At 55.9% G+C, this 14,921-nt stretch overlaps 1 protein-coding gene across 1 annotated transcript; it reads left to right on the top strand.

Annotated features, from left to right (window-relative positions):
- Window positions 1-7,596: 7,596 nt before the first annotated feature.
- Window positions 7,597-14,663, top strand: LOC119100705 (zinc finger and BTB domain-containing protein 24-like). Its single transcript, XM_037223781.1, has 10 exons — window positions 7,597-7,754; window positions 8,241-8,368; window positions 9,226-9,423; window positions 9,838-9,900; window positions 10,309-10,425; window positions 10,900-11,092; window positions 11,490-12,581; window positions 13,065-13,317; window positions 14,044-14,257; window positions 14,651-14,663. Exons 2-10 carry the CDS (start codon window positions 8,325-8,327, stop codon window positions 14,661-14,663), a joined length of 2,187 nt encoding a protein of 728 aa, XP_037079676.1. The 5' UTR covers window positions 7,597-7,754; window positions 8,241-8,324.
- Window positions 14,664-14,921: the final 258 nt, after the last annotated feature.

The following is a 14,921-nucleotide window of genomic DNA, read 5'->3' as shown; positions in this document are numbered from 1 at the left end:
AGTCGTCAGAGCCAGAGAGTGGCTGAGGCGCCGGCACCGCCAGCACCGGTGGCGGCCGCGGGCTGGACGGTGTCTGCGGCACGGTACGCGACGGTCAGATATGACTGCCGCACACACACGACGAACGCCACGAAAATGGCAGGCGAGACATAAAACAGGCAACCAGCCACACTAGCTAGGTGAGGCATAGCAGCAGCATAGCAGTGAAAGAAACATAACCTAACATAGCAGCGAAAGAAACTAGGAGTTAATCATCAATTTAATGACTGGGCCAATACCAATAGAAACAAAGTAAGTAAACAACGATGACATGTGAGAAAAAAAAAACAAATTGTGGAATTCAAAGCGCCTGAACGACAAACTGTCACGATTTGGCAAGCATCGCGTTTTCCACCTGTCTGAACATCAGCACACATTGTGAACAGCACATGCTGAGCCCGGTCGGCCACGCTCTTACCCCGGCAGGCACCGAGGCAGTGGTGACGGGCGTCAGTCTGTCGGGGACCAGCGGCTGCGGCGGCGGCTCCTGGGCCCTGGCCTTAGCCTGCAGGGCAGGGGTGCCGGAGGCCCGCCGGCCCCTCGGCGCCGCCGCCTGCTGCTGCAGCTCCCGGACGCCGTGCGCGCCGCCACCGGCGGCCGCGGCGGCCGCGTGCCTGCCCTGCGAGTGGCGCGACTCGTGACCGCGAGCTCTGTGGGACGGCTTGTCAGCCGCCGCGGACACAGGCTCGGGCCTTCTCGCCGCCTGCTGGTGCCGCTCGTGACCTCTGGCCTTGTGCGGCACGGCGGCGGCGGCGGCGGCGGACGCGTCCGCATGTCTGCCTGCAGCCGGGTGATGCGCCTCCTGCCCTCTGCTCTTGTGAGGAGAGGTCATGGCGGTAGGCGGCGCGGTGTGCTTGGCCTGGGCAGCGTGTGGCACCTCTTGACTTCGAATCACGTGATGCAGGGAGGGCGTGCCTGCCGTCGGCGACACAAGCCTGGCATGCGACGAATGTTGTCCCTCCGCGCTCCTGGTTTTGTGTGGGACAGGCGCGGCGACAGAAAACTCCAAGTGTTTGCTGTGGCCCTGGTTCGGAGCCCTGGCCTTGTGTGGGGAGGCCGTGACGTCCGGAGAGGCGACGTGACGTCCGGGGGTCCGGTGAGCCAGGTCATGCTCTCTGACCTTGTGGGGGGAGGGGGTCGCAGGAGCCGAGGGCGCATGGAGCCTGTCTTGGGCCACATGCTGCGACTCCAACGCACGTCCCTTGTGCGGCGACGGCGCTGCGGCCGCGTTGGCCACGTGCCTTGACTGGGCCACGTGCTGCGGCTCTGGCGCCCGAGCCTTATGGGGGGAGGCGGCGGCGGCCGGCGGTGCCGCGTGCCTCGTCGGCACCACGTGCTGGTCGGCGGCCCGGAGTCTGTGGGGAGAGGGGGCGGCGGCCGGCTGCGGCGGACCCGGCCCGGTGCCGCGGTGCGCGCCAGCGGCCGGCGCGGCGGCCGCCGCCGGGCGCACGTGACCCGGCTGCTCGTCGGCCAGACTGTCGGCCACGTCCGACCAGCCGCAGCTCTCCGAGTCCGAGTCTTGGCCGCCCGAGCCCGACGACGAACTGTCCGAGTCGATGTCCGACTGGTCGCCGTCAGAAGAGCCGGCTGAGCCCGAGCCGGAGTCGGAGCCGTCCGGCTCGGTTGGCGGCGGCGGCGGCGGCGGCAGCGGCGGCGCGTCTCCCGGCACTGGTGAGTCCTGAAATGATCACTGCCCATCAACACCCCACAACTCAATCCACACAACACAGATGTCATTACCATATGATTCTGGCATTCTGAATGGCAAAATGCCAGGTGACTGAACAGCTAAGCAATGACAATCAATAGACTTCAAGACACCATGACAACAGCAAAAAAAAAATAATTAACACAATGACCAATAACTAGCATTATTGACCTAATCAAATGGATCAAACAATTACCAACAGCCCCAGCTGGTTTAAGAGCAACACATACCCTGATGGCCTTGACATCAACAGTGGATGGCAGGTCCACACTGTCGTCATCCTCCTCCTCCATGGGCAGTACTGGAGGCCAGCTGATAGCAGCGCCATACCGCAGTGGCGGCTCACCAGACATTGCCAACTCAGCACCTGCCAGGGTATGAGGCCTTAGCACAAAACAATTGCCAACAGCATGACATTTGTGCTTCTTAAGTGAAGCAATTCCTTAACATAATACATACATACATACATGCATACACAATGACTCATATTCGGTCCTCTAGAAATACTTATAATGGGCAGCCAAAATATCAAGAAAAATGCATCATATGGCAGTGACATACTCTTCTCATTCTGACCATTTTAGCACCAAAACATATCCCTGGAGTACTGAAGGGCTTGTCATATATGCACTGTTATCATATATGCACCTCAATCATGCATCACAATTGAAGGAAGTAGCAAAAGACAGCCACCAGAATTCCAGCACTGTGTTCAATTTTCCATAAACTTCAATGTATTGTGAGCAGATTAGCAATATATCATACAAGGAATTATTCTGGTGATAACAATAAAGTATTTTACAGGGCAACTTAAAAAACATGATTTGGCAAGCCAGGATATACTTTCAAGACAAACCAAAAAAGGCCATTGGTTTCTTTTACAAACATTCTTTTACACAGTTCTCAGTAAAAACAGAAGGAACTGATATGAGTTCCATCAAAAACAAATACATCACTGCTCAACAAACAGGCATCTCCAGTTAGAGTAGGATAACATAACATTTCACACCTCCTCTATATTCAAAGTACTTACTGCATACTATAGTAGAGACAAATATTTTGTACTATACTATGAGGCAATATAATGTGAACATAGCTTACCCTAGCAATATGGGCATGTTGCCATTGTCTACTTGTTTCCAAGGTGAGGAATTTCCATTTTGTTGACTACTTTATGGGAAGAATTGGATACTAATTTCCAGAATTTATAAACAGTTAATAAGATGCTTGGTTATTTAGTGTTCATTTCACAACCCAGAGCACCATTACAATGCTCAGTCTAAAGGCAAAGGCAGCATGTTTCTGGGTAGCCATGCTCCATACTAAAAAAGCTTGCAAGAGCCAGTTCTATTATCATATGGTTAAGCAATATGGAAGACTTCATATAAACAATACTGTGAAGTATTTTAAATCACTTTTAACACATTGAGCTAATAACCATGACCAGCATGAAAGCTATACCATCATGATAATTAAGTGCATCTATTGGTGCAAATGGTCATATGCTAATGAGCAATAGCAGGCTTAATATGACAATAGGTCTATGTAGTCCAGACTGGAAAGGGAAATGCTGCACCAAACATGTGTGTTATAGTGTAAAATCCAACAACAATTTCAGTGCATTCACAATGTAAATCTATAAGCCAGAATTTGATGCATAGTCATCAAAAATTACATTAAATAGAAAGGTAACTTTGAAAAAATAGTGATTTTCCTGGCAAATTATTGAGGCAAACTATAAAAAGTTGTATTTTAAGAAAACTCAATATGATTCACAGGTCAGACTTCACCTAGTCTGAGCTTGGCACATACATTCTCCCAGCATTAGCACAATGATTTCAAGTAAGGTCCAGTATAGTGGATATATTTTTACAGAATGACATGTAGGATGGCCCATTCACTTGCAGATAGGGTGAGTAAACCCTCAAACAAGCTATCAGTGTATGAAATTTATGCCTTTATCACAAACATGATCTTTAGGCTGAAGACACACAAAATACAAAGCAAATAAGTCTGCTGCAACTTTAAACAGCCTCACCAAGAAGGCACTGGCATTATGATGTGGCTTCAGTGAACTGTTCTGATGGCAGAGTTAACTTACACAGTGCAACAAAATGACAGGTATTGTGGAGACAACAACAATCATATCTTCAGAAATCCAGCATTTCTGCAACTTTTCAAGCTTAAACAATGACCCACAATCAAGCAATAATACTGGGTAAAATCAGATGTCCACTTTCATGGGACAACACACAATAAAAATTGCAAACATTGATTCAGTATTTAAAGCTAGTGGTAATCAAATGGTTCCACATCAGATATCTTGAACACTTTTAGTGCCTTACCTAACCTAACCTTACCTTACACTTATCGGGATTTAGAGAGGCAAACACAACCGTCTCCTACGGCTCACCGTTCTTTGTAAGACGAATTGCTCCGATTCTTGAAACAGGGTCTCTTGTCGAGCAGATATCGCATATTTAAACCCAGCTCAGAGGCTTCGCTGGTGCAGGGCCGCAAACCTTACAATAACATCAATAAAATAACGCAACAGCCATGTCCTTCAGATCACTCGCCAGTCACGCCACTCAGTGACCACCTAGTATTTGCCCCAACGCATTTCCGATGCAATGCTTCAATAAAACATAATAAGACAAATTATGCGCAATATTTGGTCACCACTGTTGCTTGACTTGAATACAAAGTATGGGCAAGTGTGTACTTGTGCACAAGATTGCTGGTACTTTCCTCTTGTTGCATGCGTATTGTCCATCATGCAAACATGTGCTCCTTCTGTTGTAAAAAATCGCTTACCAAAAACATTCAAAGCTAGACATTTCCAAGTTTCTTTGACTTATTTCATAATTTGTTTTGCAGAATTTTTGTTGTACTTGATCATACTTGACATTGCCGTATTTCTCTAATCAAGTGTTTCTTAGGAGATAATATGATACACATTGAAATGCAAGAATAACCCTCCCTGGAATACATAAAAATTGTTTGAGTTTTTTTTGGTTCTTAGTGCCAGCTCACGCCGTGCAATCTGTATTTCTTAAAATTACAATTTAATATTTGGAGGCACTACTAGCGCTTGCAAGTTGCTCGCTCGTGCCCCTGGTTTGTGTTAGCGGCCGGCCCGCCGTGTTGCGGTGGGGCTGGGACAAGCTTGAAGTGACGAAGGGGTGAGCTGGAAGCCAAGTAGGAAGTTGACGGATGAAGGAAGCACAGGTTTTTTCTTTACCCTTGATTTATTTGGTGTTGGTGCTGTGGTGCGTACATTTGCCTCGGCTGTGTGGGAATCTGCGTAATGATCGCCGCCTCCGTCCATTTTTGTAACTCGTATTTTGGAAGGTGTAGGGTGCCCAAGGTTTGGTCACAACTTCACACATTTAATCAATGTATGTATTAATGTATGTTGTGTCATACTGTGATGCATTTGTCTGCCAGAATGTGGTTGTGAATGGTTTTATTTGCCTAAATGTGGTCCAATTGTGTTCATCATATTTTGCAACAGACCAGGCAGACTAGTCCATTCATGCATCACATGATGCATGAATGGTAATGTGCTCTTGTAATAAAGCGATGATTTGCCAGCATTTGCATCAATGGTTCACCTACCTGAGTCTGAAATTCCGCCCTTTTTTCCCATAAATGCCTTGTTTATTGCATCATTTTGCAGTCATTACCATTTTATTACAGTTTGTATGCCCGGTAATCTGATTTTGTGTGTTGAGAGGAGTTATGGCCATAATATGCCTAATTGTGAACATGACTGAACATCAGTGGCTCTAACTCTTTCTAACCTAAGCTATTTGTAAGACATCATAATACTGGCAGCCATGGCAATGATACATTTTGTGTATAAGCACCTTCTGTACAAAGGAAAAGCTGAGGTATCCCAGGTTGGGGCTATCATCAATAAAGCAAACAGATGATCGACAGATGACATCACTGCATTGACTTTTTAGTGTGAATAGATATTTATAAGCATAATATATGATACAATATGTGAATGTGATGTTCACTGCACTATGAATACTAAGAAAGGGCAGGTTTCCAAATTGTTTGATCTAGCAATGCAGGTTAGGGAATCCAGAACTGGAAAAGAGCTAGGACAATCCCCCTAAATACAGAACCAACAGTTCTGAAGCTTATTTGCTTCATGCTTTTTTGTAAGTTTTTTGTAAGTAAGTTTGTAAGGCTGCAACATTGTCCCTTGATCCTTGTTGAGTAAGAAATTAGGTGTCTGCCCACTGCAGGGAGCATGTGCAATTGCCAATATATTGTAGGCAGCATTTTGAAAAATTGGCTAAGGTGTATAGGGCACATTCAGAGTGGAAAACATTGTAAGGAATAATAACAGTATTTTGGAAAAATTAGGCCACATGGTGTGCAGGATGTGGTAAGCACTGAAAACATTGTGAGAATTGAGAATCACAGTGGATGGTAGAAGCAAACTGCATCAGTACCAGGCTTATGGTTTCCATATAGCTGAGGCTTGCATCAGCTGTACTATATCCTAGATATTTTCTCTGCAGCTTCTGTAGACTAAAGCATCACACATTATTACACACCACTGAACAGACATGCGTTGGTGTGGTTAGTGAAGCATGATACAGGCATCACAACCTGTCAGGTATCTGTTTAACATAATTGAACTGCTCTCCTGATCAGTATTATGATATGGCAAACACATTGCATGTGATATTGGATAATGCTAGTGTGAGAAACTATTTGGCTGTCATTTGACTCACTTGGGCATTCTGGAAATTGATGAAGTTACACTGAAAATCTAGCAAAATCAGCACAACTGCAACTTACCAACTTAACCTTGAACTTGATATGGGACTTGCCATCCCGTGTTCTAATTTTAATGTAACTTTTCCTTTTGAGACATAAGCTTTGTGTATTATGGTCATTTGCTGACCTTTGTATCCATATTAATTTAGTTTATTTCGCTGAGAAGAGTACTCTGGGTGAAAGGTTTTGTTAACAGTTATAAAGCCATTTTCCACTCTAGTGCAATTATCATCCAAAGAATTATGCTGATTTTGGATTGTTATTGTGCATACATCTTGAATGCTTGAGCTGTTGATTAGGACTGGCTGGCATAAACCTTTGTTGTGACTTGGTTTCCAACAGCATGGATTTTTCAGTGGAGTGCATGTCTTAGTGCTGACATAACTGACCTTTCACAGAACCACAGCTGTAGGAGCACTGCCCATTAAGCTGTGGCATTTAGTATTTAACATTTCACTATATCCAGCTCTCCTCTGTCACTCATGTTACCATAGACAGAACATTTATTTGCTGTCCAGCATGCTGAAACTGTAATGATTGAGCCAAATAGCCCACAAGCCTAACTGACATTCCCAGTGGTTACAAGCAACTTGTCGCGACTTGTGCACATGTGTCCAGCAGTAGCTGACATGGGTGGTGGTGCTGCAGGCGCGAGCAGCGGCCTGCGTGCTCCGGCTGGTAGCGGGCGGCGGCTTGCGCGGCTCCGGGCTGGTAGCGGCGGCGGCCTGCGTGGCTCCGGGCTTGGTAGCGGCGGCGGCCTGCGCGGCTCCGGGCTGGTTTGCGGCGGCCTGCGTGGCTCCGGGCTGGTAGCGGCGACGGCCTGCGCGGCTCCGGGCTGGTAGCGACGGCCCTGCGCGGCTCCGGGCTGGTAGCGGCGGCCTGCGTGGCTCCGGGCTGGTAGCGGCGACGGCCTACGCGGCTCTGGGCTGGTAGCGGCGGCCTGCGCGGCTCCGGGTCTGGTAGCGGCGGCCCGCGCGGCTCCGGGCTGGTAGCGGCTTGCGGCCTGCGCGGGCCGGGCTGGCGGCGGGCTGCAGCGATGGCCTCGGCGACGGACGCGGCGCCGGCCGTGCGCGTCGTGTCCGGCGTTGCCAGCAAGCCGATCCGCGTCGACAACTGGGGCAACTTCTTGGCGCAGCGGATCGAGGCGCTGTACGACAAGCAGGAGCACTGTGACCTCACGCTGCGCTTCCCGCACACGGACCTGAAGGTGAGCGCGCGCCGAGGTGGGGCGGGCCGGGAGAGACGCGGCCACGGGTGTCGCGGGGTACTCCTCGTGTGGCGCCCCTCGTTTTGCGTTCTAGATAGGATTGGTGTGTGAGCCCATGTTGGATTCGGGGTGGGGTTTGCAGTGATGTGTAGGCGACATATTACGTCAGGAAAGGTGACGTCCGGTGCGATGATAGCCCGTGCCTTTTGCACTGACGCTGACTTGTGTGTGGTGAAGTTTCATTGTTTCAGCATGTGCTTTTTTCCCCATATTCTGTTGTAATTCGGGCTAAGGTGAGACCTAAGCACCCTTCCAGGCACAGCTACATTAGATGGGCTTAGATTGTGTGCACACTGTGGGCAAAGAAGCGTGCTCCTGTTCCCATTTTCACACTGAGTGCTCAGTCTCTGTCTTACTACTGCTGATTCCCACGTGTGTTCGGGCACTGTGACTGGCCTGCTTGCCTGATGCTGGCTGGTTCTGCAGGCGCACAGCCTCGTCCTGCATGCATGCACGCCGTTCTTCACGAACCTGCTGAAGGGCAAGACGAGCGGCCACAAGATATTGAAGATGCCGCCACAGATCAGCTCCACGGCCATGGGCATCATCCTCAAGTACGTGTGTGCCGTGTGCGAGCGAGCTGCCAGAACTGTAGACGTGACGCCAGCCAGTGTCTCTAAGGAATAGTTCCGCGATAGCGAAACTGTGATGCTGTGGCTTTGGCAGGACAGGCGTATTTGGAGTCAGAGTGGAGGTGTTGATGAATGGAATTCAATCCAGTCGTCGAACTGCTTGCCGCCATAGTGTGTCATTTGCTAACTAAGGCCTTACACGCACCCAGCTGCTGAGGCTATATAGCGCTGCCTGCCTCTCACTGCGGCAGGAAGGGCGGGCGCTGCGGAGAATCGAACCCCATAACTCTGGTTCCCCAGTTGCGCAGTGGCTAAGAGGTGTGCGTGCGCATTTCTGCGCGTCTAGTCGCGGTTAATCAGGATTTACATCAGAGACACAAACTAAGCCAAAGACCCTGTGAAAGACCAGGACAGGTGTGAGATAGGAGTTGTCTCGGGAGCCCTACATTTTGATGGAGGCGTTTTCCATCCTAATCGTTCACCCACGAATTTTTCGATGATGCTTTCGGCAGCTGTAAATGTCTATCAAATCATTTAGTGAGTTTTCTTATGTCAGTTGTTAGCAAGCGATTGAAGGACAGGCTCTTTGCTTGAACATCTTCTGTTGCATACATGTACTGTTGTCTTTCGTCCTGTCATAACAACTGATGTACACTTCCAGGCAGTGTTTGATCTTGTGTTTTGCTGAATGCTTGGGTTGACCTTGGCCTTACAGGCATGTTGCTGGGTTTGGTGATGGGTTTGGCCCATTCTGCTCCCACCCGAACAGAAACCATCGGTGGCCCAGCTGTCCCAGTGTGCCGCGGCCCCAAAACTCAGCTGCGTCCTCTCTCGGCCAGGTTTGTGTACACAGGCCGGCTGGAGGCGCCGTTCAGCGTCGACATGCTTTACAACACGGCCAAGCTGCTGAAGCTGCAGATCCTGATCCGCCTGCTGGAGGCGCAGATGAGCAGCGCCGAGGCGACAGCCGGCGCCGACTGGGCGCGCCCGCGCGAGGTCGGCTCGCCTGGCCGCGCCGCCGTCGGCCGCCCCGCCAGGTCAGCTGATCGCGAGCGCGCGCGCCGCGCTAGGGCAGGGAAGAACCGTCGGTTAGACAGCAGCAGCTGTCTAACCGCCGGCCCTGGGTACCGGCGGTTAGACAGCTGCTTCTGTGGGAATGTGCTCAGTGGTGGGAGGGGAGGGGCCGCTGAAGACGAATCCGATGACGTGATGCTGGTCCACTTATACTTTCTAAGCGCGAGCTTTTGCCCAACCTGCGACGGAAGGGCGCCGGCGGTATCGTTCAATCGGCTTCTACTAGAAAGTCTCGGCCTGACCCCTGTAGCGGAGGAACACAGCAAGATGCGTACCGAGGCCAGAGTTGGTAGTCGCTCTTGTCGCATGCCTCGGGCCGCGTTCCTCGATGTTCACATATGCGTTCTCTTGAATAACGGGGTCCGTGTGCACTTTAGGCCACAGCAACAGAGGAACTCCGTGTATCAGCCCACCAATTCGCAGCTGGCTGCCAAACGCAGGTGAGTGTTAATCACGCATGACAGCCATGTGTGTTCGCAGCCAGTGCACAAACTTGCAGCGTACATGTTGTTGCCATCCCTACCGTGAATGTTGCTGCGCAGATTGACCAACAGGTCAGACTGGACTACTCAAGTTTAATAGTTGAAATATGTCACCCTGTAAGATGCTTCTCCTCTTCAGACGATTGAAATGACTACTTCATGAGGAGTTTTCGTATGCACAACGTACTATATGAACAAGTAGTTTGAGAACAAGAACCCTTGGCGGACTGGTACGGGTGAGGGCCGCGTTGTCTGTTCGCCAGAGTTCATCCATCGCGCGACGCGGCTAGTTTGTCATCACCAGTGCTGACGTCAGCGATACAGCCATGCCGACCTCCGCTGACCCGTCCCGCGCGTGCCCCGCAGCATCGTGCGCGCCGCCGAGCCGCCGGAGGAGGCGCGCCCGTCGCGGTTCGAGTTCCCCGACACGGACGAGCTGGAGCTGCACTCGCGGCTACCGGTGCTCGACTCGAGCAGCCACCAGCCGGCGGCGGCGGCGGCGGCGGCGAGTGCCACCGCCGCCCCGGCCGCGCCCGCCGCCGCGCCGCCTCCGCCGCCCCGGCCGGCCGACCGCGAAGCGCTGTTCGAGACGCTGCGGCAGACGCCGGTGAAGCGGGCCGCGCCACAGGAGAACGGCGGCGAGAAGCGCGCCCGGCTGGAGGCGGCCGACGCCGGCCATGACGTGCACGTGCTGCGCGAGTACTACGAGGAGCAGCGGCGGCGCGCGCAGCTGCTCGACGAAGAGGCCGGCGGCGGCGGCGGCGACGTGGACGCCGACGACCCGGTCATGGAGGCCGACTGGCACGAGGAGGATGCGGAGCCAGTGACGACCGGAGCCGAGCCGCCCGCCCCGGCCGCCGCCGCCACGGAGGAGGACCCGCCCGACCCGGAGGTGCCGCCGGCTGTGGCAAGCGCGCCGGCCGCGCCGGCCGCGCTGGCCACGCCGAGCACGCCCAGCACGCCGCGGCCGATCCTAAAGCAGGAGCCGACGCCGGGCGGTGCCGGCGGCGCCAGCGCCAAGAAGCGGGTGCAGTTCTCCGAGAGTCCGCAGCTGACCCTGACCGTGCAGGACATGGGCGACACGTCCGAGCTGGTCAGCCAGCTGCTGAAACAGCACCCAGAAGTGCTGCGCGGCGGACAGAACATCAAGGTCAGTCCGCCGCCTGGCGCCCGCCCGACCGCCCCTCCCTTCCCCTCTCTCTGCTGCTCCATTCCCCTACCTGGGCAGGGTGGGCCTGTGTAGATTTCGCCCTTCGGTTCTTGACTTTACTGTATTGGCGTTTGTCTTACTCGTGCGCTGTTCTGGATCAACGATTGCATCAGCGGGTTTGTAAAATATTTAGAGCTGACGTTTTTTCCAGCCAGATGTAGTCGGCGAGGTGCTGATTTTGGAAGTGATGTGATTACATGTCCGAGGACGGTACACTGCATGCGACATCCTATGCTTTATCAGCGTGAATTAGACAACCGTCGCGGCTCGCGTGCGGCCATCACCGGTACCGCGATGGACGCCGCTCCCCAGACTTGACCTCTGCTCTGGCCGGCAGGTGCGTCTGGTGACCCAGGTGGGTTCGGGCTCGCCCGGCCGCAGCGAGTACGTGATGGTGAAGCAGCAGCCGTCGCCGGCCGACACGCTGGAGTCGCCGCTCACCTGCTCGCTCTGCGCGCGCGCCGGCAAGCAGGTGGACTTCTGGTGGGCGGACCAGATGGCCAAGCACTTCCAGGACGAGCACAGAGACGCGGCCGCCATCGACCTCAACACGCTGTCGTGCACGGCGTGCGTGCAGGCTGGCGACCCGATCGAGTTCGCCGCCGTCGACGACTACTTCACGCACCTGCGCGACGTGCACGACACGCGCGGCGTGAGCGGGCTCGGCGCGTGCCAGCTGTGCGGCTTCTCGGCGCCCAAGAAGCTGCAGCTGATGTACCACCAGTACATCAAGCACGGCATTCAGCCGCCGCGCTTCATCACCTTCCCCAAGTGCGACCGGTGCGACTTCGAGGCCATCAGCGACTCGGAGCTGGCGCAGCACCGGCAGCGGCGTCACAAGGTCACCAAGGAGTACAAGTGCAAGGACTGCGGTGTGCTCTTCAACAACCTCAGCCTGCTGGAGGGCCACATGCGCGGCAATGCGTGCCGTCAAGCGCCCGACCCCAAGCGCAAGCTCGAGTGGAAGTGCGAGTTCTGCGGCATGTCGTTCTCGCGCAGCTATAACCTCAAGGGCCACATGCGCTCCGTCCACAAGCTGTCGTCGGAGTTGCGGCGCGCCACACCGGCGCCGCCGCCGCCGCCGTCGCCGGCGTCCGTGAAGCAGGAGGCGGCGGCCGCCAGCGACCCGCCGCCGGGCGCCGCCGCGCCGCTCGACCCCAGCTCCGAAGCCGAGTCCATGTCGGCCGTGGCCAACAGCGTAGCCGCCTCGCTCAGCCTGACGGTGGACGGCGAGTACATGCAGCTGCCGGACGGCATTGTGCCCGTCGAGGACGAGAACGGCATGATCTCGTACATCGCGCTGCGGCCGGCGGCCGACGGCGGCCCGGCCGTCTCCGGCGGCGCCGTGGTGGAGGTGACGCAGTACACGGTGCCGGTGGTGGTGAGCAGCGGCGGCGGGCCGCACGGCCAGGACACGGTCACCATCCAGGTGGAGCAGCCGCGGCCGGCCGCCGGCGAGCCGGGCGGCCCGGGCGCCTCCGACGGCGAGTCGGTGCTGCCCGATGTGCAGGCGCCGGCGGCGGCGCTGGCGCCGCGGCCGCCGGCGCTGGCGCTGCGCTCCACTGAGAGCATCGACTTGCCGCGCACCACCGCGCCGCAGATCGCGCTCAACTTGGTGTCGGTGCCGCAGCTGCAGACGCCGCCGGCGGCGCCGGCGCCGGCGGTGGTGGCGCGCGGGCCGCGCCTCTGGCCGGAGGCGCGCGGCCGCCGGGCGGCGTCCGGGCTCGTCTCGTCGGCGCAGATGAGCGTGTCCAGCTCCCAGATCACCGTGTCCGACCTGGAGGCGGCGCCGCACGAGCCGGCCGCCATCCTGCCCGACCTGCCGCACCAGCCCGGCCACGGCCAGACGGTGGTGCCCGGCATGTGCGCCGCGCCGTCGCCCGGCCACGGCATGGCCGCCGCCGGCCTACAGTACGGCCAGCGGGTGAGCGTGGCCGACCTGCAGCACGGCCAGATCACCATATCGGACATGGCGCACGGTCACGTGATCGTGTCGGGCATGCACGACGGCCGCCAGGTGAGCATGGCGGGCCTGCAGCCCGGCCAGGAGGTGATCGTCACCGAGATGCCGCAGGACCAGGTCACCATGTACGAGGTGCACCAAGGCCAGGAGGTCATCGTGTCGGACATGCCGCATGGCCAGGAAGTGCGGCTGGCGGGCGTGGGTCAGCGTCAGGAAGCGAGTGCGTCAGAGATGCAACATGAGCAGAACATGTCTGACATGCAACACGCTCAGAACGTCATTGTCTCGGACTTACATCATGGGCAGGGAGTGGACGTATCAGAAATGCAGCATCGCCACGAAGGCAGTGGATCTGGTATGCCCCATGGTCAGGAAATGATTGTGACTGATACGCATCAGGGCCAGGATATGATTGTGTCTGATACGCACCAGAGCCAGGAAATGATTGTGTCTGAAACGCACCAGGGCCAGGAAATGATTGTGTCTGACACGCAACAGGGCCAGGAAATGATTGTGTCCGACACGCAACAGGGCCAGGATGTTAGAATGACCGACGTGCAGCATGGCCAGGATATCGGTGTATCTGGCATACAACAGAGCCAGGATGTCAGTGTATCCGACCTGCAGCAGGACCAGGATATGAGTGCAGCGGGCATGCAACAGGACCAGGATGTCAGTGCAGCGGACCTGCAACAAGGTCAGGATGTCAGTGTTTCTGATATGCAGCATGGTCAGGACGTCAGCGTGCCTGACATGCAGCAGGGTCAAGACGTCAGTGGACCCGGCATGCGTCATGATGTCAGTGAATCAGACATGGCCCACGATGTCAGTGAGTCCGACATGCACCACGTCATGGAGTCTCACATGCATCACGTTGTTCGTGAATCCGACATGCACCGTGTTCTCATCGAGTCCGACCTGCGCCAAGACGTCAGCGAGCACGGCATGCAGCAGTGTCAGGAGGTCAATGCGCCTGAGATGCAGCACAGCGAGGAGGTGATCACGTCCGACCTGCAGCAGGCCAGCGAGGCGGACATGCAGCACGACCAGGAGGTCGGCTCGTCGTCGGCGCACTACGGCCAAGAGGTGAGCGTGGCGACGCACGAGGCGGCCTCGTCCGGAGTGGAGCTGGACGCAGACGCGTCTGCCGCGTCTGCCGCGCGGTCCGAGCCGCAGGCCGGCGCTCCGGACGCGCCGGGCGACGCGGAGGCGTGCGGTGCCGGGGCGGAGCGGAACGACGGCGCCGCGGAGCAGGCCGGCCGGCCGGCGTCGCCGCCCGCCCCGGAGGACGGCACGCCCTGCCCGCCGCCGGCTGAGGCCGCGGAGCAGGGCGAGCTGGTGCTGACGTTGGAGGAGTCGGACTCCGAGCTGCCGCCGCCGCCGCCGGTATCGGAAAGCCCGGCCAGCCCGGACGCGCCGCCGGCCGGCCGGACGGCGCCCGACCCGGCCGACGCCTGGGACGAGGCGATGCCGCCGGCGCCGCGGCCCGGCGCGCCGGCCGACGCCGCTGAGACCGCCGAGGCCGCGCTGGCCAGGATGGACGCCTAGAGCGGCGCCGACCGCGGTCACGACGGCGTGGTACGGCGCCCGAGGCGTGCCGGCCGACGCGGCGGTTTTAAGCGTGGGGCGCGTGGCGACCGTTCTGCGCGCGGGGAATCATAGTTTTATATGAATGTGTGCGCCCGTTGGTGTGCAGTGCCGTGGCTGGCGCATTGGTGAACGTGACTCGCGGTCGAGAAAGTGTACCGGTTTTCTATGCACCAGCACCGCCATCCTAGACATCGGTTCGTTATAAACTTTAGGAAT

The sequence above is a fragment of the Pollicipes pollicipes genome, unplaced genomic scaffold, assembly GCF_011947565.3.
Source record: "Pollicipes pollicipes isolate AB1234 unplaced genomic scaffold, Ppol_2.1 Scaffold_4881;HRSCAF=5763_pilon_pilon_pilon, whole genome shotgun sequence".
In the NCBI taxonomy this organism is placed as follows: Eukaryota; Metazoa; Arthropoda; class Thecostraca; order Pollicipedomorpha; family Pollicipedidae; genus Pollicipes; species Pollicipes pollicipes.
This window is presented reverse-complemented; position numbering and strand designations above follow the sequence as displayed.

Bases quoted from the DNA above. Each gene is read 5' to 3' on its own strand.
- LOC119100705 (XM_037223781.1), top strand. From the start codon at position 8,325: ATGCCGCCACAGATCAGCTCCACGGCCATGGGCATCATCCTCAA. The intron at 8,369-9,225 runs GTACGTGTGTGC...TCTCTCGGCCAG, and splicing joins GCCATGGGCATCATCCTCAA to GTTTGTGTACACAGGCCGGC. The intron at 9,424-9,837 runs GTCAGCTGATCG...TGTGCACTTTAG, and splicing joins GCCGTCGGCCGCCCCGCCAG to GCCACAGCAACAGAGGAACT.